Below are 23,297 nucleotides of genomic sequence, written 5' to 3'. Positions count from 1 at the left end.
GGCTACGTTGTTGTTAATCCGAATTGTTTGTATATAAGGTAATTCAAAGTTTACCTTAAAGTATTTGTTTGGTAAATCGTAGATGTTTTCCCCTGTATTATGCCAAAGCTCTGTCATATTTGACCGAGAAGCATAGCCTGGCCACTACCATAATTGCAAAGGAAAACGATACCTTGAGCATATCTATCTGCAGTGGAAGATCTTCACGCTTGTTGATGGAGAGCCTGTCTAACTTATGTGGTTTTGAATAATAATAGCCTACCCTAACAAGGCTCGTATCTCATGACAACTATAGTAGATTGCAATGCACATGATTTCAATATCTTTAAAAAAATTTCAATAAACAAGAACTGTCCTTTGGCCATGTATATATGGTACTACCTTTGGTTGACAGAATAATAAACTTTAACGTTAATAATAACAAACGAAGTTCGGAAATGACCGATTTGGGGAATGTGCTAAAATGTGCCGGGAATTTTTAGCCTGTGTTCCAGACCCCTAACTTTCTGGGGTCGGTGGGTCGAGGTCCCTAGGAAACATTTTAGGGTCTCTAGAGCTCTAGATCTTCAAGAAGTCGAAAAGATCAGAAATTTTGAAAGCTGAAGTAAATAAATTTCTAAGACTTTATACATACAAACATTTACTGCCGCTAACAGCGCATTATCTCATTTAAATCTTGCCTTAAATAATATATTGATGTTTTAGCAAAGCGTTAAGTTCCAGGTTTAGCAAAGCGTTGAGGTTTTTTTTCGGTAAAACACTCAAGTTTTTTGTTTGAAATGCAACAGCATCTTTCAAATGACATGTTTTACTTTCATTTCAATCGGAGCATTCCAAATGCAATGTGAGTCATGACCTCAAAGCAAGAAAAGTGTAAAGAATTACAAAGGCATCTATCAATAATTAATAACAAAATTTCTTGGATTTATCTTACTTATATCATTTCTTTTGACTACCGGAAGATATTCTTCCTGTGTCTCGAAAGTTTTTTCGTTGCTTTAGCAATTGACAAGATGTTAGCTCTTTCTACAAAGCATTTACTGAAACAATATGTAACTATTTTCTGAAATAACATCAGGCCTAAATCAGGCTTAAATCTATTAACGAAGCCTTGAGTTCCCCCAAAATGAAGATTGTGGTTATGCTTCTGCATTGTGTGGCAGAACTAGTAATTAGATAAAAATTTTCTTTCAAAATTCCTTGAAACAACTCTTTCGTTTGAATTCAAATAACTGAAGATCATTAACTTGAAAAAACATAGGCGAAGAGGCTCATCAGTGGAATTGGCTCATGACGTAACCGATCTAAAAATAAAAAGCAACAATAACAACTTCTGTGAAGGAGGACAGGTGGAAGGTCTTATCGGTAGGAAAAACTCTACTGAAGTTTCAAAGTTTGGGCACGCATTGCACGAAAAATAAGGTAAAAATATATCCTACTTGCATCTGTTATCTTAATATGTTCTGTTTATCCTGCAAGTTACCAATCGTATCTTTCCTTTGCGAAAGCACCAGTGTGGAGTGCTCTTTGTAGGGCCTTCACCGATGTGGAAGCTCTTGTATGGCCTTTTTGCGAACTGTGGAGCTTAGCTTTAATTTCATTTGTAGTAGAATTTATTTATTTGTCGTATTTGCTGAATTTATTTGAAGAGATTCGTCTGCCAAATATACAAAGGCTCGTTGGTTCTGCGATTCAGTTAAATTCTCTCTAGGCCTAGCCTTAGAAGAAATTTACCTGGAGTGGAGGGTTTCGTCTGCAGCTGTGTTTGTGAAACTGTCTGTTGGAATATTGTACTAAGACAAGAAAACAGAAGCAAATGCTTTGCAACTGAGTCTTAAAGCAATGGAACCCTCCTGCATAGATTTCTCAGAAATGTTAATTGTAACACCTGTTGCTATAAACAATAATAAAATATAGTCTCAAGTACAAGATGGCGTCATTTGTTTTTGATCGTAGACTAACTTTCTTTTTTTATTGCCATCTGAGAGATTTTGAAGAACTACTGCAAACAGTTCACTTCTTTAAGAAGTTTGGATGTTTTAAGTGAGATATAGAATTTAAAGTGTACAATGTAGAGAAATTCTTGGCTTGCAGATTTTGCAGAAAAATTGTAACTTGATGGAACCTCTGCTATAATCGATTTGCTAAAAGTTTTTTGAGAAAAATCAGAATCGTTTAGGATCTATGACCAATTAAATTTTTTACCATTTTTCTATTGATTTGCCACCACCCCCGGAAGATCTGTAAATTATGCCTTAATAAAATTATTGACTATAATAGTTTCACATCATCCATAGAACTGAAAATCAGTACCTTGGTATTTTCAAGTATGTAGAATTCAAAAATGATACTCAAACAACCCTTCATGACACACACACAAAGTTGCTGCCAAGTTAAAAAGCATCACTTTTTCACCTTCCACTAGACCTCAATTGAAACAACTTTATTTTAGCATTTGGTAAAAAAACTTAGTATTAAATCCAGAAATAGGCAAGGTCACAGAAACATCTTATTCCAAGATGTTGTTATTCAAGTTTGATATATTTTGTAACTAGGTACAGTTGGTTCCAGTGGCGGATCTAGACAAAAATTTGAGTGGGTTCCAATATTTTTCTGGCAACGCCCTTTACTTTTTCCAAAATTGGGTGACGCCTATTTTCGCTTTTTGATAAGATTCACAATTGCAAGATTTGATTTTAACAAGATATATTATTTCATCATGATTCCAAGGCAAGTAAAAAAATAAATCTGTAAACCAAACCAGGAATTGTAATTATGAATTCTAAAAGAATGGTTTCGATTTCTTGCCAAACAGAGGACCTTAATAAATTCCTCTGGCTGGTTACAGCAGGACATAATCTTACTGAGTGTTGCAAGATTTGAGTGAAATTCCTGCTATAAATATTGCCAAATAATAAACAAGACAAATTTATATATATTCACCAAGTTTGTCAAAAATGGATAACGATGGACGAAGCCTCTTATCATATATAGCAAACAAACCCAATTATTAAAAAGTGCAAATTGTGAAATCATCTTATCCCATGAGAAAAAAGCGGTGATCTGTTTTCTCCAGGTTGGCTAGGCCAGTCGAGAAAAATGAGCAAATAGTTGGCGAGGCGTGTTTGAAAAGCTTTCTTGAAAAATCATAGCACTCTTCCATACGTTTATCAAATTTTATTGATCTTCAGGTGCTGGTCCCTTCCTGTTTGAGGGCTTAAAACAAGCTCTCGTCATCGTGCAATCACTCGCAGCTTTACGTTGCCATTATGACAACAGGAAGCCTGTATGGTCAGCAGTTTAAATATTAAGTTCCAATGAGTTCGTGAGATGGGTTCCAAAAGGGTTCCTTTGTTTGTAGCAAAAACAATATAAGACAATTGATTGCCATGGCTACGACAGGGTTCCTTTCTTAAAAAATACAATATGGTACAAAGAGTTGCCTTGGCTACGACAGGGTTCCTTTCTTTAGAGGAATATAATATGTTACAAAAGATAACCATGGCTACGACAGGGTTCCTTTCTTTCACAATACCATATTTAGAGAGCAGCAAAGGTTTTGGTACAAGAGGCCATTTGACATTGGGACTGGTTGCGATTAATTCGAAAGTAAAGGGAAAACTGATGTTATGTGTCTTTGGAAAATTTGACAGGGTTCCAGAACCCTTGGAACCTGGTCTGAATCCGCCACTGGTTGGTTCAGTAGCATGTCTAATTTTAGGATTATTGTTACTCATTGTCAACAAATTGCACAAATTCTGAAACAATTAGGTTTTTTAAGAAGTAAAAATGAATAAATAGAAGCCAGAATTAGCTATAGTTGACTGATGATCATTTTAAGTTTGGCACTCTTTATTGCAACAAAGAACCATCCTTCCGTAAACACTAAGATGTGTACAGCTTTGCCTATAGAGCATCAAGCATGATTTCAACGACTAGGCATCAATGATGTATTCATCTAAATTAGATGCTTAAAAGTAATGTATGCTATCATTTGGTATAATGAAAAACTACCAATGATACCGCAAAATCAAGAGAGCTAGAATAACAATTCCATTGTTCAAACACAAATTGTTAACTTAAACTTTAGATCATTTCTTCATTTCATGACATAATTTGGAAAGTGCAGAATTAGTGAATTAGTGAAAAGAATAGTCAGTCAAAGTGTGGCATTGCACATGCAAGACATATAGAGAATTATAGGTAGGTGTGGAAGGGTGCATGGGTGCAATCACATGTCCAATTTTACCAAGACTGTTAGTTTTACAGTCATTTCATAAAAATGATCATTGAGTTGTTTAAAGGGTTCTTATGAGCAATGATGTAAAAGAAAAGTTGACAAGCAAAATGAAATGATTTTTTACTTCTTTGCAAGTGATCAAATAGATTTTTTTCTCCTTCTTTATCACGATGGAGATTTTCACCACTTCAAATTGCCATAGAAGACAGATACGGGTAACAATTCCATTTAATCTCCAGTCACAGGAACGTGATTGCAATTAGGATCCACAGCCAACTTTTAACCTGATCCCAACCATTTTTTTGTTGTGAATAATGTTTTGGCAAAAGTAATTTTTTTACAAAAATTAACTTTTGTCTGTTGAGGATATCTGAATGTAGGATATGATATTCGATTATATAGAGTACCGAATCACATCATCTAAAGTATATTTTTTAATTTTCTGATTTTTAGAATTTTCTGATTACCACGTAATCTGAAAGAAGGGCACAAAATACCTCTCACTGTGTAAAATCAGGTAGATATTTTCAAAATTGGGCGAGATATGGCCAATGAAAGGTTCCAAGTTTGCTAAAGCCCAATCTCCAGTGAGAAGAAGTCTTGCGAAATTTCGCTGCGAAGTATTTCACGAAATCCCAGTATTTCACGAATTCGAAGAAATTCCAGCTTAAGTTCACTGCGCATGCCCATAACGTATTTCGCGCGAACTTTTTTGCATTTCGCCGATATTTTTCTCACTGGAGATTGGGCTTAACAGATTACTGTTATTCTGGCCTGGTTCATAAAGTTATGAACCAAGACCAAATTACAGAGGTTTGATTGGGCAAGAGCCTGTGCTCATATGACAATGTCTCAGCCAATTTGTAACAGATTCAACTGATTTTGTACATTTATAGTTATTTCATTAAGCTCTCTTTGAAAATTCATATGGTCAAAGTTGGAAAATTCTAAAAGTAGTTTTTTATGATGTCATCACTTCGGTATTATGTTATATATCCAAATGTATCATTGAGTTTTTCGATACAGACATGCAAATAAAATTGATGATAATGATGTCGTCGGAACTTTACATGACAAAAGTACTCTCCAATAGGTCGTGTATCATTAATTTTTGAACCACGTTGCCTTCTAGTTCAATGGAGCCGTTTCAAGATCAAAACACCATCCTGCCGGTTCTTTGCAAGCTCCGTGCCGCATTTGCCATAGCTGGCCCATTATCTATTGCTGGGAAGTCCCAGAACAGCATTAAAGTTTACATGAGAGTCGTAAAGGATATCCTATCGGAAGACAAACGCGAATACTTTAGCAAGAAAAAAATCAAATTGCTCGAAGATAAAGTAGCACAAACATTGGATTCTGGGGACATAGATGAAAATGCGCGCATGATACGCGAGGGACTCGAAGGAATCTACGACGATGTGATCGATCAGCATTGTGGGCTTGATGGCGTTAATTTCCATCCGTCCGACGAAATGATTTCACGCGCAATAGAGCTTTGCAGGCCGCTTGTTAAGTGTGGGCGCTATAGCGATTCTGCTCGAATATACAAGAAAGTTGTCAAGGAACTGTTGAACGACACAACGCTGACTGACCATTCATTAAGTCAACTTCAAGAATCCATTGACTTCAGTGACGGCTGCAATGACCCGAGTGAAGTCAATTCAAAATTTCGCAAAGCAGTTGACTACGTTTATGACGAAATACGGCTACCTGAGATTTATGCCGATTTGCCTACGTTGAAAGACTATGGTAACAATGGAACAGGCCCACGAGTCATGTTATTTGGTAAGGCAAATTTCGGTACTGGGCTTGGCTTTAATCACATGTCATTAACAGATGCTATTATTGGTGGAAAGAGCACCATGGAATTGGTTGACTCAAGTAATGAATCCGAGCTCGGATTATTGCAAGGTTCTGTTAAAGATGAGGATGACAAAGGGTTTGCGAGTGTTCGCTTAATACCGAGTGATGATTATACCTTCAAAGAAAGAATAAGAAATGCCAGAGGGATTCTTATTTCTTTGAGAAGCATGTGCAAAGTAGCCTTACGTCCAAAATTGCAGCTTCAATCCGAAAAGAATACCCGGGCTTTTAATTGGCAGTGCGGTTTTCTATTGCCAGCTGAGGAGGAAACCGAGGTTTTCCTTCCACTACGTCACTTCTGGCCATCCATTTTCGGGCATGCTTTGCCAAATAATGGCAATGTTCAATTGGATAAAGTAGATAGTATTGGATTCTTGATTAGCAAGGTTGAGGAAAATGGATCCTGTAATCCCAATTTCTCTGGGTGCGATTTTTCTGTGGCAGTTAACTGGATTGCCGCTGTTAAGGACCAAAATGATGTGTAGCCAGTGTTAGAATCACTTTTCCAAATAAATTATGTTTTATTCTTGGTTTTTAACTCGTATGGACTTTTATACCCCGGGACTTTCTCATTTTAAGTAGATTCAGCATGAAACTGGAATTACAAAATAAGCCTTTTGATACTGCAAAGTTTTACTTCAATTTCAATTCGCATCTAAATATAAATTTCTGTTTACCATAAGGAGTGTCAGACGAAAAGTACTTTAGTATTCAATTTCTGTGCCAGCTTTAGAAACAAAAATTGAACTTTGGTCCGGCGAATCTTTCTCTCTATCGTTCAAGACAAAAAGCTCAAATGGAAGATAAAGAGTGGACTTTCGTCCATCCCACAGATTCAAGTTATTATACCCCAGTTTTAACTAGCTAAAAAAGAAATGCAATAGCTTAAAACCTGGTAATCTTGCTCCTAATGGACTTAAAATGTTGCTATACATATTAAATGATGCTATCTGGTCTTTTTGCTTCCTTCCCCTTTAACATATCTTATACCTCGTTTTGCGTTCTTGGTCGCAGTCTTGTTGCGTTCTACACATCTTTCGATAAAGTCGATGCTACGTTTTAACTGTTGCTCTTTTTAGTTTTATGTTAACTGATGAGACTCGGGGGTGGGTTTGGACTATAGCCACGTTTGGTGCCTCACTGTAGAAAGTCTCGAGGAAAATTTATTAAAAGTTCTCAAATATTCATGTACAGGTCAAGAAACTCCCTGGACAAAGACATCCCGAGAAGGGACTAAGAGTTTAGGAAAAAACGTTATGTACATTGGTGCCGTGACCTGGAATGAAATGCATTTCCAGATAGGAAAATCCACAACTACTTATATGTTTAAAAAGAGACCGAAACATTTTATCCAAAGCGAGCAAACTCTAAAATTCGATTCCTATCGAGAATAACAAAGTTATGATGCAAACAATTTTCGTTTTTTTGTAGCGCTTGCAGCCACAAAATTAATATTCTATTTTTTCTGAAACTAATACGGATAGATGAATATAACATGGTATGATATTACCGCTAAGATTTCTTTTGAATTCACCCAATCTGGTTATTGTGTCCCTGAGCCGATTACCACGAACTACTTAGTCAATAAAACTATTGCGTCAACAATAAAAAACAAATATTTTCTTCCATTTTTGTTTCAAACGTCTCAATTACAAATGTCTATTTAGAAAGTTGATTCAGTCAACGAATTGTTTTTGGTGTTTCCAATACTGATTTTTCGATCAAAACCACTAAGTTTGAAAATCTGTTTTCAGATGCTAAAATAAAAATCTTTATTCGCTAACACTTCGAACGACAATGTATTTATATTTCAGATCCAGAAACCATACTTGAGTGACTATGTAAACAGCTATTGCTTTTTAATTACAAAACCTGCTTATATTCTGTATATTAAGACTCGTAAAACGAGACGTTATGTTGATAAACTCTGTAAATAACAAAATTATCTAGATGCGTGGTTTCCCACAAAAAAGTAGAATTAGTAAGGCCGTTTTCCACTTCAGCGAATTGTTCAGCGTGTTTCCATTCAGAGGGAAGCTGTGTTTTGCTTGGAAGTTTGAATCCTTTAAACTTTCACATTTCGCTAGCGAATTCGCCCATGCCCAGAAAGAACAAAAGACATTCCAATCGCTGACGAATTCCTTAAAGCTTTCGCTCAAGTGGAAACCGACCTTTAGAAGTATCTTGTTTGTTTTAAAGAGTAAGGGACTGTTATGCTATACGAAACAATTTGCAGATTTATCTTCACGTTTAATAATTGTTATGTACCTAATGATTTTTTCGAGCGGTAGTTTAAAGAATTGTTTGGTGATAATTATATAGAGTAATCGGAATGTTTTCGCGTCTGCGTTTTTGCAAATGTTGGAGCAAATATTTGGTAACAACATCATAACTTTGTTGTAAATACCTATCTGTTTTAATTGGGATTTAATGTAGGGGGAAATATAGGGCCTAAAAAGTGCACTGGGTAACGTTCTGTAAAAACTCTACAATCATTACTTTTTTGTGATAACTTTATGAACAAACATCTTGATCAGTTTTGCCGAAACATCCATGGGCGAGGGACAGGCTTCAGGACAATGGTATTTCAAAAATGATTGCCAGCTTCAAGAAATAACTGATTTTTTTTATTTGATCTGCTGTAGCACCTTGAAAATTGGCTAACTTCTGGCACAGAAAATTCTTTGCACATTTTAAAGTCGCACCTTCATAAAACAAATGAAAAATTCCCTAGAAAAGGTATTAAAATCAGAATGTAAAACAAATGCCCTTGCTAATGGAGATGACCAATTTTTTTAAAAAGGCAATTTGGCACCCTTGTTCTCTGTCAAAGGTGTAGAGATATTTCAGTGCTAAGCTAAAGCCCGTACAATGTTTAAATAAAAAAACCATAAATTGAGTTTTAAAATAATAGCAGCCTTCTTTGCAGTTTTAGAGTCGTTGCGCATGTTTAAGTTGTCGTTGGCCTTTGTCCTGATCTCAGGCGAAAAACCTCTACAGAACGATGTTTTTGTCTGACAGTATATTTACTATTTTTTACAGAAAAAGAAGGCTTGAAGCAGAACCTTGTAGTGCAAATTGGAAATGAGGATCTAGTATCTGTGGTTTCTTAGAAAAAGTACAAGAAGTCATTTGGAACTAAAAAACTGTTCTGATATTGCTTCACTTCATAGATTCAAAGTTGTATCTTGTGGTATTTATTCGTGGTTGTGGCGGGGGATTACGTTGGTTGAGGAAGAATGTAAAAAATAAGTAGAGCTGCCAAATTAAACTAAGACCTTGCAATACTCAAGCTGCCAAAACCATTTAAAGAGATGCACTCCAGAGTAATATAAGAAATTGAATAGAAATCCTTTTATGCCAACCAAGAATATAATTTACAATAATACAAGCAAATTAAAAACTTTTAAATACATACAGCCACAGTTGTTATGTTTATTTACTTTTGAAGTTCTCAGAAAATGGCTCAATCAGTAAAACCAAGAGCATCATAAAGTGGCTGGAGTTTCACGACTGAGATCCCTTCTCTAGGACCAATGCGCTCTGGCAGCTGAACACCAAAGGCCAACGTGGGCTTGAATTTTTGCGTCATTACTGAAATGAACAGTTTCGTGTTAGCAAAGAACTAGATATTAAACGTTTACAGCTCTATCTACAGGACATCGTGCACAGTTGTTCTCACAGAGCTAGAGATGGGTACATATGCTATTGATAAATCAAACTGGTTGAAATATTGTCATCGGCCATCGTTATGAAGTTGCTAAACCCTTTTGGCTAAATATTATGGGCTCTAAAAGTAATGAAACTATAACATTGACCGATTGCTCTAACAAGCCATTTTCCAGGCCAGTAAACAGTCATTTTAAGTCAACATGCAGACTCAACCACTCTCATAACAACATTGACTTGGGGTGGGATGGAGCCTCACGAGAAAAGCAGTGAAAGAGAGAGAAGAAATTAGATTGGAAACATGGGGAAAATTGCTTAAGGCGGACAAACCAATCGACTACGGGGTGCGTACCTGGGAAGTCTCTCCAGTTCAGGAACTCTATAAACTGCTTGTAATTCACTTCATCGGAGCCACTTTTATCAAGCCTGAAACAAAATAGCCATTTTGATCATAAAATGATAATGAAGATTTTTAAAAGATAGTTTTGTATACAATGGGAGGAAAAAAATACAACAAAGAATTGCTTCTTTAGCGAATACTTTGAAAACATACACATTCTATCGCGAATTGATCAATTCTATCGCCCGATTAACTCGAATCAGGAATGGTTCAATTTTATCGCCCGAATGTTTAGCGATAGAAAACACCTTTGGACACAAATACCAGTTTATCTAAAACAGAGGGGATTTCCGTAACGACTTAAAAATCAAGAATTTTGTACAATAAGGCTGTCTTACCAAACAGTAAGTGGCAAGTGACGACTATACGATAGCGATGGAAGCAAGTTCAGTCAAACACTGAGTGTTTGCGCTAGAGCTAATTTGCTATACCATAATTCCATAGAAGATCAAAAAATCATAAATTGCTCTGCACCCGAAAATCATCGAATCTTCACATTAGCAGGATGTGGGTAACTTATGTGGGTAATTGAGCCACATATAAATAAGTTTTCAAAAACTGACCCAGACAGTGGTATAAATTTTAAAGGGTTAGTCGTGCCGTCGTCGTTGATTTTTTCTCAAGAATTCCTTAATTTAATGCTTATAGTAATTGTTCGTAAAAAACATTCAGTAGAAACAAATGCTTAGAATTCAGCTGCAAAGCCCTTGATAAGTTGCTACTGTAGTACATGGAATTCGTTGCCAACTACTGTTATAAACAATCATGCTGCTACAACATAACGTCTTTTATCCTTTGTTATTAATCACTAATGACTAGGACAATGCTTTGTTTTGTAATTACAGATTAATCCCTTACACGTCTTTTATAAAAGTTTGTTTAGAAATACAATTGTGTGTCAGTTTTAACCTTGTAATCACTGAGTGTGCATCATAAAGTTCGTGAAGTTGAACTAGCATTTCTATATGTCTTCGAACCTACATATGGGGTAAAACATTACCCTGTAATAACCAAGAGTTACACTACTTCAAACAAAAGGAAATATTCAAATTTATCAGGCAACCCTCCATCATGGAGTCAGAACGCACGGGTAATAATGACTTTGTTCCAGGGGCATGCTTTTTGACTCTCAGACGGCGGGTTGCCTAACTCAATAAAATATTCTCTGTGGTTCTTTTCCCAAACAAACTGTTAAAATAACGGGAAGCTTTCGAAATGTTGTCTAAGGTCTTACCTTGCAAGCACGGCTTGGAGCAGATGATTTTTCACTGGCACGTTGAAAGATTTTGTGATGTTCCACAGATCCTGAATTGGGATATAGCCAGAGCTGTAAAGAGAGAGAATCATGAAATGCAAATGTTACTGCTGAAAGGTGAAAAGCAAAAAGAAAATTAGAGGAAGATAGAGATATATTAAAGAGCCTCTCCAGCAAAGATTTTGTTGACTCAAAAGTTACTGCTGCAGGTAATTTGGTAAAACTGTTTTCATCGCTAAATTTATATTATCGTTAAGTTGTAAGCTGCACATAGACGACCTGATTTGGTGACACTGCTACGTCACAATGCTTGGCTCCCTTTCACCGTTAATTGTTAATCTGCAACTGTACGGCTTAACTAGCATCTTGCAAATCGCCGACGCATGAATTGGTGGTTTCGCGCACTAAGGCAAGGACATTGAAAATACGTCAAGGCGCATGAACAAAGTCATTGAATGCACAAATGACCAATTTTCAAAGGTTACATAGCAAAGGATAGCCAGTAACTGTTGATAGAAAAAAACCTACCCATTCTCATCTTGGTAAATACAGGCGTCCATCATTGCTGAGAAACTCTCATAATTGACTTTTCGAAGCTCTTCTTGCAGAGTCGCCACGAGAACCTCGATGTCATCTTCTTCTTGCTGTAATTCAAACAGATCAAAAGTCAGTTTAAATTTTATTAAATGGTACAGCATTTAATTTTTTCATTTTTTCAGTCGATAATGTCAGAGAAAGGTCTAGAAGCCTAGAGCTTTGGCCTAACATAGGGAAAGAAGGAGAGATTAGGAAGAAAGGGAGGTTAGATCAACTTTGCTTAGTTTTGAATAAAGACTGGTTCTTATAAGAATCTGGGAAGGAAAAACGAAACTTGCGTGGTCATAGACAAAAATAGATAGTGGGTAATATATTAAATTTGATAAAACCTACCATTTTCTCACCGAATTCCCTAGCAACTGTGACAATTTCATGCTCAGTAAGAACACCCTCCGAAACTCCAAGAAGAAATTGTCTGTTTAATAGAAAGAGAAAAGGTCTTGATAAATAAATAGACAGAATATATAGGATTTTCTAGACTATTGGTAACTTCAAGTCAGTCAGCTAGAAACGCTTGAATTTAAGGGCAATCGACAGATATAAAAGTGGCTAATGGGCACTATGTCTCGTTAGTCAACTGTTCAGGGATTACAGTAGGCCTTGCAGTACCTTTATGATCGAAAAAAACGTTAGCAATACGTTACTTATTGGACACGTAACAATAGGTCTCTTATATGGCCCAACCAATGGAGAATTTAAGCGAACAGCGACATGCGTTGGGACGTAGTGCTTTTAAGTGCAACTGAGTGAAATCAATCTCACTGCTTTGTCAATTTTTGATTGAAAGATGGCTTAAGCCCTTTTCGTATCTGTCGATTGCCTTTAAAAATGTAAAGGTTGTAAATATCAAATAACGGAAGGTCAACATTCTTGCTAAATTCAACATTCAGCATTGGCAATATTGCTACCATTAATAACATAAACCTGCAGAATTATTCTGTTATCAACTTACCGGAAATCCTCAAAGGAAGTATGACCTCCATTTGCATCGAGAAAGCGTTTGAATTCGTCCTTAGCACTCGCCGTGAGTTGGGATAATTTCGGGAGTATCTGCTTGATGCTCGCTTGCGGAAACAATGCCGGATGAGCTTCCATGTATCTTATTGCGTACTCGTCGGCGTCGATCAAGATGAACGCATGCTTGCATAGTTCCACTTTGTTTCCAACGAAGAGGTCCTGCATATGAATTTATTTATCGTTCTATTACAGTGCAACACATTTGAGAACAAAAGAGATCTCAAGCAAAACTGACTTGGTTAAATCTATCCTGTGTAACATCAGTTGTGAACTAATTAAGTATCGTGTAATCGGTCCTTGTTTCTGAATATTTTACCAATTTCAAATTATCCATCACAAAGTATACCAGTTATTGTCAGGTGACTTCTAAAACACTGTTTAAAAATCAGGAAGATATTAGAGGCCTTTAGGTCTTTAATGCTATTGAGAAAAAGCACGTGACAAGAGGTAGCAGAGATTTGCAACATCTGATTTTAAAGTGAGAGTTCCTACAAATTTGACTCAACAACTCTGAAAAACGTTAGTGGCATATTGTTGGCGGGAAAAAGGTCTTAAGGGCAATTTTAAGTACACACTGAAAACAACAAATAGCATCTTGGACTTTCATCGAAATGCAGAAAATGATATGGTTTCAGTAGCTAGTAATAACGGAAATTAAGGAGGTTAGTTACTATACGATATCAGGATCTGTGAACGAGGTGATTCGAATGTTATCATTCTAACAAGATATTTTTGATTTAACGACAGATTACATGAAAATACATTTAAAATGTTTATAATTAAGCAATACTCGAGAAGATGAGTTACCTGAGCCGTATAATAGTTGGCTTCATCAGGGGTTTTAATCCTCCTTCGTTCGATAAATTTGCCACCGATAATTCCTGAATTCCTCTGCGGAGGCTCAAACACAAGAATAGTATCATCAGAGAGGAAGTAGGAGACGATGAACCTGCGATCCATATCGATTGGCCTGGTCGTGTCCATACGAGCAACAAAACGAAGGACATTGCTCTCTAAGCCATGGCTGTAATGAGAATAATAATTGACCTTATTATCCCCCAATCAACCTTTTCAGTAAATTTGTTACCGTTGCTGCCAGCTAAGCACTGAGATGTAAGATTAAATAGATAAAGTCTGAAAAAGTTCAACTAAAAATGGGATTATTTCTATACATACCGATCCTTTTCCATGAATTTGATGAAATCTCGTTTCGGTGGTTTTGGAATTAGACTGAGGCAGTTGCATAATGAGTCTTCCTCGGACCCAAATCCGTTGTACGGTGGAATTTCTTTACTTTTGTTTGTAAAAGGTTCAGATTTGTAAGTTAAAGCCGGGAATTCCTCTAAAAGAAAATTTATCAAACTTATTTCAGGGATCATAAAATATTTTTTTAAACAAAATCTATAAATCTATCAGATAACACAAGAACAAAAAGAGGCATTTCTTGAAAATGACATTGGCAAATACGGGTCATAACTTCCGAATACTTAGGAAACTTCTAAATTATGAGGAGCAATTGAATGAGGATAAGATTAAATGTTTTAATAATCACACTGTCGTGAAAAAGGTTTATGATCAAAATTTCGTAAGTTTTGCTACAGAAAACATAGCAACTCATCAATTACAAAAACAACAAAAATGGCTATTAAGTAAGCAAAACGATATCTTGTCTATCTTGGATATCTTGCAAAAGAAATGATTTTGAAAGTAAATTTATGAAGCTACCCAGTAGAAGAAATGACAAATAAGCATACCTAAGCCATATTTTGACTTGTAAAATTCACGCGTGAATTCATCACATTCACAGATTATGAACCTTCTTCCCCATACATTTATTTCGGAGCCAATGGTGAAGTCAGCATCATTGTAGTAATCAGTATGTACTGCCCCTGTCTGCAATCGAGAGATAAAGGGTCACATATAGAGCAAAGCCAGATTTTTCTATTCATGAGCAAATTTGTGAGAGAGGTAATTATCTCGAGGAAGGCGTAGATCGCATTGCAGCGCGTACAATCCTACTTAAAGCTCTCAACGGTTGGCGAAAACAAAATCATGGCGGTTGTTTCTGAATCTTGCTAACTGTAGAATATTCACTCCCTGTACGCATTAATTTAGAAAAATGTTTCTGTTCTTGTCGAGAGTTGCACCCCTATTAGACAATATAAGATCAACGGCCAAATTCTTCTTCAGTATTACCAAAACATGTAGATATTCCAAATTGTATTGTCCCTGAATAATTTTTTTGGAGTGTTCGGGGTTGATGTTAAAACATCTTGGGTTTGAAAAACTTTTTAATTTCTTCGGTTGTCAGCCAATTCTTATTTTGTTTCTTTATTGGGAGACATGAACTCTTAAGTCTTTGTCATCTGATACGCATCGTTTTGAATGGAAATGGACTTGTCACGTGACTTATAATCAAGCAATAGTCGGCACATAATGCTTACCTTTAGACTATCCAAAATGTACCTCCCACCTTGTCCCATTGGTCCGAAAACATTAAGGACAGTTCGCTTGGTCATTTTCCCAGGCTGGTTCAACGGTGTCAGTTGCTGAAAAAGGTACAGCGTAGTGTGATGAGAATATTTCACATGAAGGACATAGCAAAAATACTTAATTAAATAAAGCTAAAAGTAAAACGACACAGAAAACCATTTGAGAGCAGGTTTTAGAATGAGGCATCAGAAATAGTGACTGCTTAATGACCCCAACGAGATTGTTTCTACGTTAGATTTTATTGTTGCCTTATATAATTTTTAGACTAACCTTTGGAAGTCTCTGTCGTCGAAGGAAAAGAGGCACTGCATCCCTCCCTGAATTGCCTTGGATAATCTCTCGTATTTCGACAGTGTCGTCAGCCAAAAAATAATGCATTACCATTTCTCTTGGATCCCCAAACATACTACAGGTGAACAGAAAGATTTGTGAGTTCCACAAAATACGAACAATAGGTCAGGGTAAGCAACACAAAAATGGCATCATTTTTCAGTGATTGAAATAAGCACCATTTTGGATTTAACCTTATGAAGAATAACACCAAAATGTCATAAAAATATAAACATTTAAATTGAAAGCCCAGTAGATCAAGCTTGCAAGCGACGTAATGAATAAAAAAAACTCACAAAATCGCTATAAATTGAATCAGCTTTCACATTATAATTAAAAATGAAGCTTCATTGGCAAGGAGTATTACAAAGCACAGAGAATAAACAGGTTGAGAATAGGATGAAATGGGGGTATAGCATGAAATACGTACTCTAGAGTCTCTAGTAGACGCCCCCCGTGTATTAATTTCAGAAGAAATTTTACAAATTAAGTCATTTGATTTTCATTATTCGTTGTTTTCCATAGTTTTTTGTAAAATCTCAACCATACAAAGGAAACCGATGATTTTTGACTTGGAAGTTAGAAGCTGTAAATTTGATTTATCTTTGTATGATTGCAATTTTCTCTAAAACTATGCAAGAAACTGAAACCAAATTTTGACAGTATATTCTAAAAGGTACTTGAATGTTTCATCCCATTTGAATGTTTTAATGGAGTTGATTACGTAATACAGCCTTACTTGTCAGTGTCATCCCAAAGGCAGTAAAACCTCAAGACCTTGCGATCGTTTTCCAAAAACTGTAGGGATAAAATTAGAATTAGCTACATTCTGCTAAAGAGACAAGAAGGTTAAAAATAGACGAGTGATATCTATCGTTATTACAAATCATTTGAAAAGGCTCATATAAGTATTTGCCGCAAAAATCAATTTTAAGCTTTAAGCTTTTAAAACATAGTCAATCGTCAATGTAAACAGCAAATACTAAAAGTACCAGAATGGATCCTTGTTGACATCTACTCTAAAAAGCAATTTTACAGAAAATTCCTCTAAAGAATAGTAGTTGTCTGTTCTTCGTGTAAATGAACGAATAGGTCATTATCTTTTTTGAATGTGGATTTGGTACAAAAGCTTCTCAATGGCGAGGTTAAATGTATTATTTTTCTACGATAAATGTCTTTTCTAATAGCAACTGAATTAACAGGAATAATCCTGAGGATAGTAAAAGGTTTCGGTAAATCTTCTCGAGGCAACACTGTATTGATGTAGGCAAAAGATGATACTGGCGTGCCACCAGATACAATTTTTTTGCTCTCGATTTGTGCTTAGAATGCGACATTCTATAAAAAAGATTAAAAATGCTAAGACGATAAATTAAAAAAAAGTTAATGTACGATATTCTCTCCATTTTTAACTTACCTGTCTTAGAGTGTCAAGTTTTTCGTAAGGTCGCAAAGGCTGCATACTTTCCGTTAGCTAAAAAAATAAGAAGTTCAAGCTTTAAAGGCAACGAAAGCTGCAGATCTATGTATGTCAATGATATTTCGACCAATTTAGGTAAAGTCAACGGGAAAAATTTTAAGACTTTTTAGAAAAGCAAAATTTGTTTGAATTATCAAAAGCCCAAACAATGAAAAGTTGGCCTTAATGCAATCATCAGGCAAGGCAACTGCAAGTCAGGCAACATCATCAACAGGGTGTATTGCTGGGCGAGCACAACAATGCTGAAAATTGGGAAATTTTTACTTTTGCTATTGTTTTTCCTAACATTTTGTGGAAGAGCCCCACTTGTTCTTTTAAAGCACTACACCACTGATCATCAGGTATCATATAAAGCATGAAACTACAAGCCCCCAGTCACTACGGCCATGAGCATAGAAAAACATTTATGTTTATTTTTACCTCTTTTCGGTGGTCTGAATATGGATCACCTGGGGTTGATCGTGCATGATTAACTCTAACGCCAAGCTTTCGTAAAAAGTTGTTTGTAAATTCATCACAACCCTAAAAAAAATTAAATTTTTAAAACTAATAAAAGGTGCTCAAGTAAGAGCTTCCTTAACAAAATATTTCTTTTGAAATGTTTAATTATTTAATTTTGTAAGAACATGAAAAACCATAATAATTTGAACAGCCCCTAGAGGAGGCTTATTTATAAAGGCACGACTGCTCAAAACTTTATCTACAGATGAAATTACCATTTACAAATCAAATTACCTTAAATTCTCTTTAAGGCCCAACAGGGCTTATTGTTTTCAGCACTTTAAAAGGGGGCTTATATGAGAGAGGGGGCTAAATAAATATTTTGTAATAAAAAAGCCATTTTCAGTGGTAGTCTAAGTTTTTGTCATTTACGAAATAAAAAAGGTTTTTATAGCAATAACATTGTCATCTTCATCAATTATTAATGCTAAAATATCTTCTTGGGCCATGTCGTCTTTTGAAATTGAGCATTTGAAAGTAATTTTGGTAAAAAGCTCTTGTATGGCCAGTACTTGATACACATTAAATCATTGTCTTCAGATCAGAGACTAGAAGAAACATGCTTTGAATTGTAATTTGATGAGAAGTATTCAACAACCAGTGGTTTTGCGTGAGCATTCTTGCTGGGTGGGTGTAAGAGATGCAAAACCATACTTTACCGACAAAAATTAAATCTTATTCTACTGAGGAGTTCTCTGAAAGTTGGGGGGTGTATACCTCCCGCACACTTCGCCCCTGCCAATGACCAATTAATGAAATAAAATCTCTGTTTTTTCAAGTTTATTTACTTTGGCATCTGTGAATTTGTTTTTTTAGGAGGGGGCTAAATTGAGAGGGGGGGGCTTAAAAGAGAATTTGCAGTGTACAACAATACATATAAATACACCCTCTTATACAAAAACATTACCAGACGTTGTATTAAATTTGCTGTCTTTTCCCAAATATGACAGCATGATAGAGAAGAAGCTCATTCAAGATGGTGATGGCTCACTCATAATTCAGAGCTAAAGAGTTATTAAGATGCACAGGTTTTAGTGAATCCATATAGTATTCAGATTCAACAACTGTTATAAAAGAACTAAAGAACCTGGGGGAGGGAAGCAAATTATTATAAATGATCTCATTATAAAAACATATTGATAAAAAACTTGTCAATCTTTTTGATATTATCCATGCAAGACAACTAAAGAGGAATAAGGAAATCCATACCGTGATATGAAAACTTCTTGAGTACAATTTTATGTCCTTTCCGATGTTTAAGTGATCAACTGTGTAATACTGATCATCATTTGGTGCAGGCAGTGGAATTCTGTGCCTTCTTATAAGGGTTCCTTTTATGAAAAAGAGTCTTGATATCATTTCTATGCTGGTTGTTTTAGAACATAGTCTCATAATCAAAGCATTACAATAAAATGCTGAGCCTGTTCCACAAGGTAACTATAGAATGAAGTAAAATCTGAAGCTGCCATTCTTTACAAACAACAAACAAATTTATGCAGTTGAACTGCACAGCTTTAGGCCATTAAAGGAAATGTTTTCCTTGTTGGAAAACAGATAAAATGTAATCTTCAAATTTTTTAACAAAAGTCAAGAAAGGGTTTGTTCTGACAAACCAAGTTAGCTTTGCTTAGATGAAAATAAAAAAATTATGATGATTTTTATTTATCCTGCTACTTGTGGATAAAGCTCAGTCTCCATAATAATAGATTCTTGCTATTTTAGAAACAGTTTGCTCTAGGACTTAAAAAAAACTTCTGATAGCCTTGCTAAACATGGTACAATGCCCGTCAAAAGTAGTTGGAACACCGAGATTGTACTCGTAATAAATGTATATCTTTCAGTTCATTTCCCTATTTCAAGCAGACGGAACCCCCTCCCCCCTTATACAATGTTGTGAAGAAGGATGGACATGTCGCTAAACATGGGTTACAAAATTTGCGCACTAACATACATTTGTTGTCATTTTCCAGTCGCAATCCAACATTGTAAATGGGGGGAGAGGAGACGTTTAGTAGGAAAGATGATTGAACTGTTCCAACACTTTTGGCGGCATTGTAGTTTTTCTTTGCACACAAATAGAAAATCAAAACCTCCATATATTAAGCAATCTTGTCTGTCCTGTATCAAATTACATAATCACTGTTAAAGATATTACCATATCTATAAAATGCATTCTTTTTATGTTCACTTAATACACTGAAATCATATGAAAAATGATTCAAGCAAAACAAAAATATTAAGCATTTGGAGAACAAACCTTGGGGAATACCACTATTTTGAACTTTTGGTTCAATGACTTGAATGCTATCATCCTCCAAGTAGAAATAGATTTTGCACCTATAAAATGGCAATTTATAGACTATTTTTTAAGACAATATTCAGTTAAAATCAAGTAGTAACCTAATTCTAAGAAAATAATTCTAATAGTTGGCCTACTGTGACCTTTTTAAAAGAGTATAAAGTAGAATTAAAATAGGCAAAGTTAAAAAACTAACAAAAAGAAATTATTTAAGAAGTGTGAGCAGTGTTTTCCGGGGCTTTAATAGCAGAGTTACATCATAGTCTTGGTCGAAAAGCATTGTTTTGTCACTTGGCTCTAGCAATTGGTATCAGCATGCTTATCCACATAAATGATTTTTAAAAATTGCTTTGAAAAAAGCAAAAATTTGAGTATACTAAAGCTTTCTGTTGGACACTCTTCAGAGAATTAAATGCAAAACATAGATCAAAAACTCTATGCTAGGAAATATATATACCCAGTTGTGGATCAAAATAAGCCAATCAGAAAACAAAAGCACATGACTGTTGAGGTTGACCAATCAGTGCAGCTTGCCTATTGAAAATGTTACCAATGGAGTCTTAAGATGAAAACAAACTAAAAGAGGTTTTTTCATGTTTATGTAGATAGATTCCAAAACTGCTAGATGGAACTACAATCAGGTTTTGCCAATAATTGGAAACATGTCACCATTATAGTTTTTTGCACAATCTGGGGTTCAAATGCTTCTGAAGTTTGCCCTATTTGTGAGATTATTGAACCTTTAGCTGATTATGAGAAACGCAGTTAAAAATTTGAAAAGTAAAACAACAGCAGCTTTTCTTACTTTCTTATTCTGTATTGCTCTTCCCTTTTCTCATGAACTGCTTCTTGGAAGTATGCATCAAAACAAAGAACCTACAATGATTAACAAATTTACATATTATGAAAATTATTTTTTGCTTTTTACTTCATAGGCTAAACTAAAACACTAGTGATTTTCCATAATTTTCCTGAATATGTTTCTTTGCTAAAAATTCTGCATTGAAAGATAATTATACCAACCTGTCTATCAAATGCCACCCAAGCTGGTGCTTGGCTCCCAACTCCCTTGGGATAAACACTGGATTTTGGCTTGTCTCTCCCTCCAGGTAATCTGTCTCCACCTTTATATAAAAAAGATTAAAACATTTAAAGCAAAACAATGCAACTTGCTAGTCATAAATGTCAAAAAATATTTGGTAAAGACCATTTTTAAGATAGTAGTTTAAAATTGTATAAGGTATTGTTACCAGTGCAACCATTGCTCAACTATGGTTGTTGACCATGGTCAAAGATGCCGTACCACTGCCAACCATGGTACAACCATCTATCCATGGTTGAGCATTGAAACATGGTTGAGTTTTCACAGGGGTAGTACTTCAAAAGGAGTAAAGCAATCTGATGAAAGCACCTTGTAAACCCCCATTGTGGTATGTAGTATTAGCCGATAACTAATGATGACCTATGTCATTTAAAAACATTCATGACATAACTAGGCATTGAAGGAAAATCTGAGATAGGTAGTGCAAAAATATCCATGTAAACCTCACACTGAATATTAGCCAGTAAATTATGAAGCTGCATGGGAATTTCTATACTTTAATGCTTATGCCAAAATTTTGTATGATTCAATGCATAATAGAAACTTTTATTTATCCTTTAACCAAAACGGTTGTTTATAAGTCATACGCTGACCCAAATACAGGCATCAAACCCCTCCTTTAAGCCAGCATATTATTTTTTCTTCATTATATGCCAGTTCACCAAGGAAATTATTAAGTCCATGCCGGATGTCTCCGGTGTAAGTTACATGATTTCCACCCTGGTCAGGTCCGCTATCCTATTAGGATTAAATAACACATACCTATTCCAGATTTGTGCTCACCAACATACACAGACACATCATTTCGATAATCAAAGCAATGTGATTTGTGATACTTTTCTTTACCAAGCTGGAAAATATTTCAAAATGAATAAGATAAAAATTGCAATGGGATATGATTATTTTCTAAAAATAAGATAAAATATTGGATCTTGAAGAGGCTGTACAAAAATGCTCAACAGTCATAGCTGATGTTATTACTTTATTGTAGACGAAGGGGGCCATTCAGTTATATCAAATCAAGTACTTTCTACAAATAACAATATTAGAAGTCTGCAATATTATTGTGGGCTTAAACTTAGGCCTAGTAGATCTTCATTATTTTCAACGTTAATCAACCTTGCGCAAAGAACAAGGTTTGCGCCATTTCATCAAAATACTTCAGCTACTTTCGCATTTAATAAAACTACTGCTAATAGATTACTTACATTTCTGTTGAAGCTATTTCCTGGCAGAAATGGAAGCGACATTTCGTTTGTTACCTTTCTGTACACCAAGTTCTTGAAAAATGGAATCTTCGATTGAATGTTGCCATAACAATACAACCAAGGTAACCGACCTCCTTCACAGGTTTGAAAACGAGTTCAATGACTGCCGCTGACCAAATTTTTTTATCGTGCATATCAGTAATTTTTGATTTGAAAAAAGAATTGAGGGAGCGGTCATAAAGTATCTGCTATATGGGGTTGGACGATTTTCCAAAAAATTAACAAAAGAATTAATGGCCCATCCTAGATTCCTACTTAATTTCTTGTGGCCCAATAGAAACGTCAGGATATTTTTCATGACCCTATAAAACATTTAGTTTTCAGAACACATTACCTGTGACCATCATAAACTGATTTTTGTTCCTAGGCAAGTCAAGAGGGCATAATATTTTGGTGTATAATCCAGTGTCCCATTATAATGCTTTCGTTTCTATGGTTGAAAAAGGTTTTTTTGACAGTTCTGGAGAGGAAGAGGCTAACAATTGGTGAGAATGGATGAAAAAAGGGACATAAAGAACAAGATCAAGACAAGATAATAGAAAAACAAAGAAACAGTAAAAAATAAGAAAAAATCTCAGAAAACAATTTTTGCTGCATTTGCAGCATCTCGCTGTTCCTCATCTTCAGAGATGGCATCATCCTCAAGTTCAACCTCGAATTCAGACACTGAATGACAATAGTACTCCCATTGTACCTTTTAGTTCACAGATAATTTACCGTTAGGTACTACAGCAATTGAGATACAGGCAGATTTTGTCCTGTAATGTAATCCTTTCAGATAGC

The 23,297-nt window shown here is 35.5% G+C and overlaps 2 protein-coding genes across 2 annotated transcripts; one reads left to right on the top strand and one right to left on the bottom strand.

The window, feature by feature from the left end:
- Nucleotides 1-1,314: 1,314 nt before the first annotated feature.
- LOC135684485 (uncharacterized) lies at nt 1,315-8,601 on the top strand. The gene is made up of 2 exons (XM_065200066.2): nt 1,315-1,422; nt 5,373-8,601. Exon 2 carries the CDS (start codon nt 5,377-5,379, stop codon nt 6,586-6,588), a length of 1,212 nt encoding a protein of 403 aa, XP_065056138.1. The 5' UTR covers nt 1,315-1,422; nt 5,373-5,376; the 3' UTR covers nt 6,589-8,601.
- Nucleotides 8,602-9,442: 841 nt separating this feature from the next.
- LOC135684484 (EF-hand domain-containing family member C2) lies at nt 9,443-22,584 on the bottom strand. Its single transcript, XM_065200065.2, has 20 exons — nt 22,455-22,584; nt 22,009-22,096; nt 21,168-21,268; nt 20,950-21,020; nt 20,103-20,182; nt 19,055-19,176; nt 17,765-17,866; nt 17,282-17,338; nt 16,604-16,662; nt 15,805-15,940; nt 15,486-15,590; nt 14,796-14,934; nt 14,218-14,383; nt 13,849-14,065; nt 12,977-13,200; nt 12,358-12,439; nt 11,956-12,071; nt 11,407-11,499; nt 10,125-10,198; nt 9,443-9,697 (listed from the first exon to the last, which is right to left on the bottom strand). Exons 1-20 carry the CDS (start codon nt 22,494-22,496, stop codon nt 9,570-9,572), a joined length of 2,202 nt encoding a protein of 733 aa, XP_065056137.1. The 5' UTR covers nt 22,497-22,584; the 3' UTR covers nt 9,443-9,569.
- Between the last annotated feature and the right edge of the window lie 713 nt (nt 22,585-23,297).

Source organism: Rhopilema esculentum, chromosome 21 (genome assembly GCF_057945365.1).
Source record: "Rhopilema esculentum isolate cy_ngs chromosome 21, ASM5794536v1, whole genome shotgun sequence".
Classification (NCBI taxonomy): Eukaryota; Metazoa; Cnidaria; class Scyphozoa; order Rhizostomeae; family Rhizostomatidae; genus Rhopilema; species Rhopilema esculentum.
This window is presented reverse-complemented; position numbering and strand designations above follow the sequence as displayed.

Coding starts and splice junctions, on each gene's coding strand:
- LOC135684485 (XM_065200066.2), top strand. CDS start 5,377: ATGGAGCCGTTTCAAGATCAAAACACCATCCTGCCGGTTCTTTGCAAG.
- LOC135684484 (XM_065200065.2), bottom strand. CDS start 22,496: ATGTCGCTTCCATTTCTGCCAGGAAATAGCTTCAACAGAAAT. Junction 13,201..13,848: donor CCAACTATTATACGGCTCAG/GTAACTCATCTT, acceptor ATTCATATGCAG/GACCTCTTCGTTGGAAACAA. Junction 12,440..12,976: donor ACTTCCTTTGAGGATTTCCG/GTAAGTTGATAA, acceptor TCTATTAAACAG/ACAATTTCTTCTTGGAGTTT.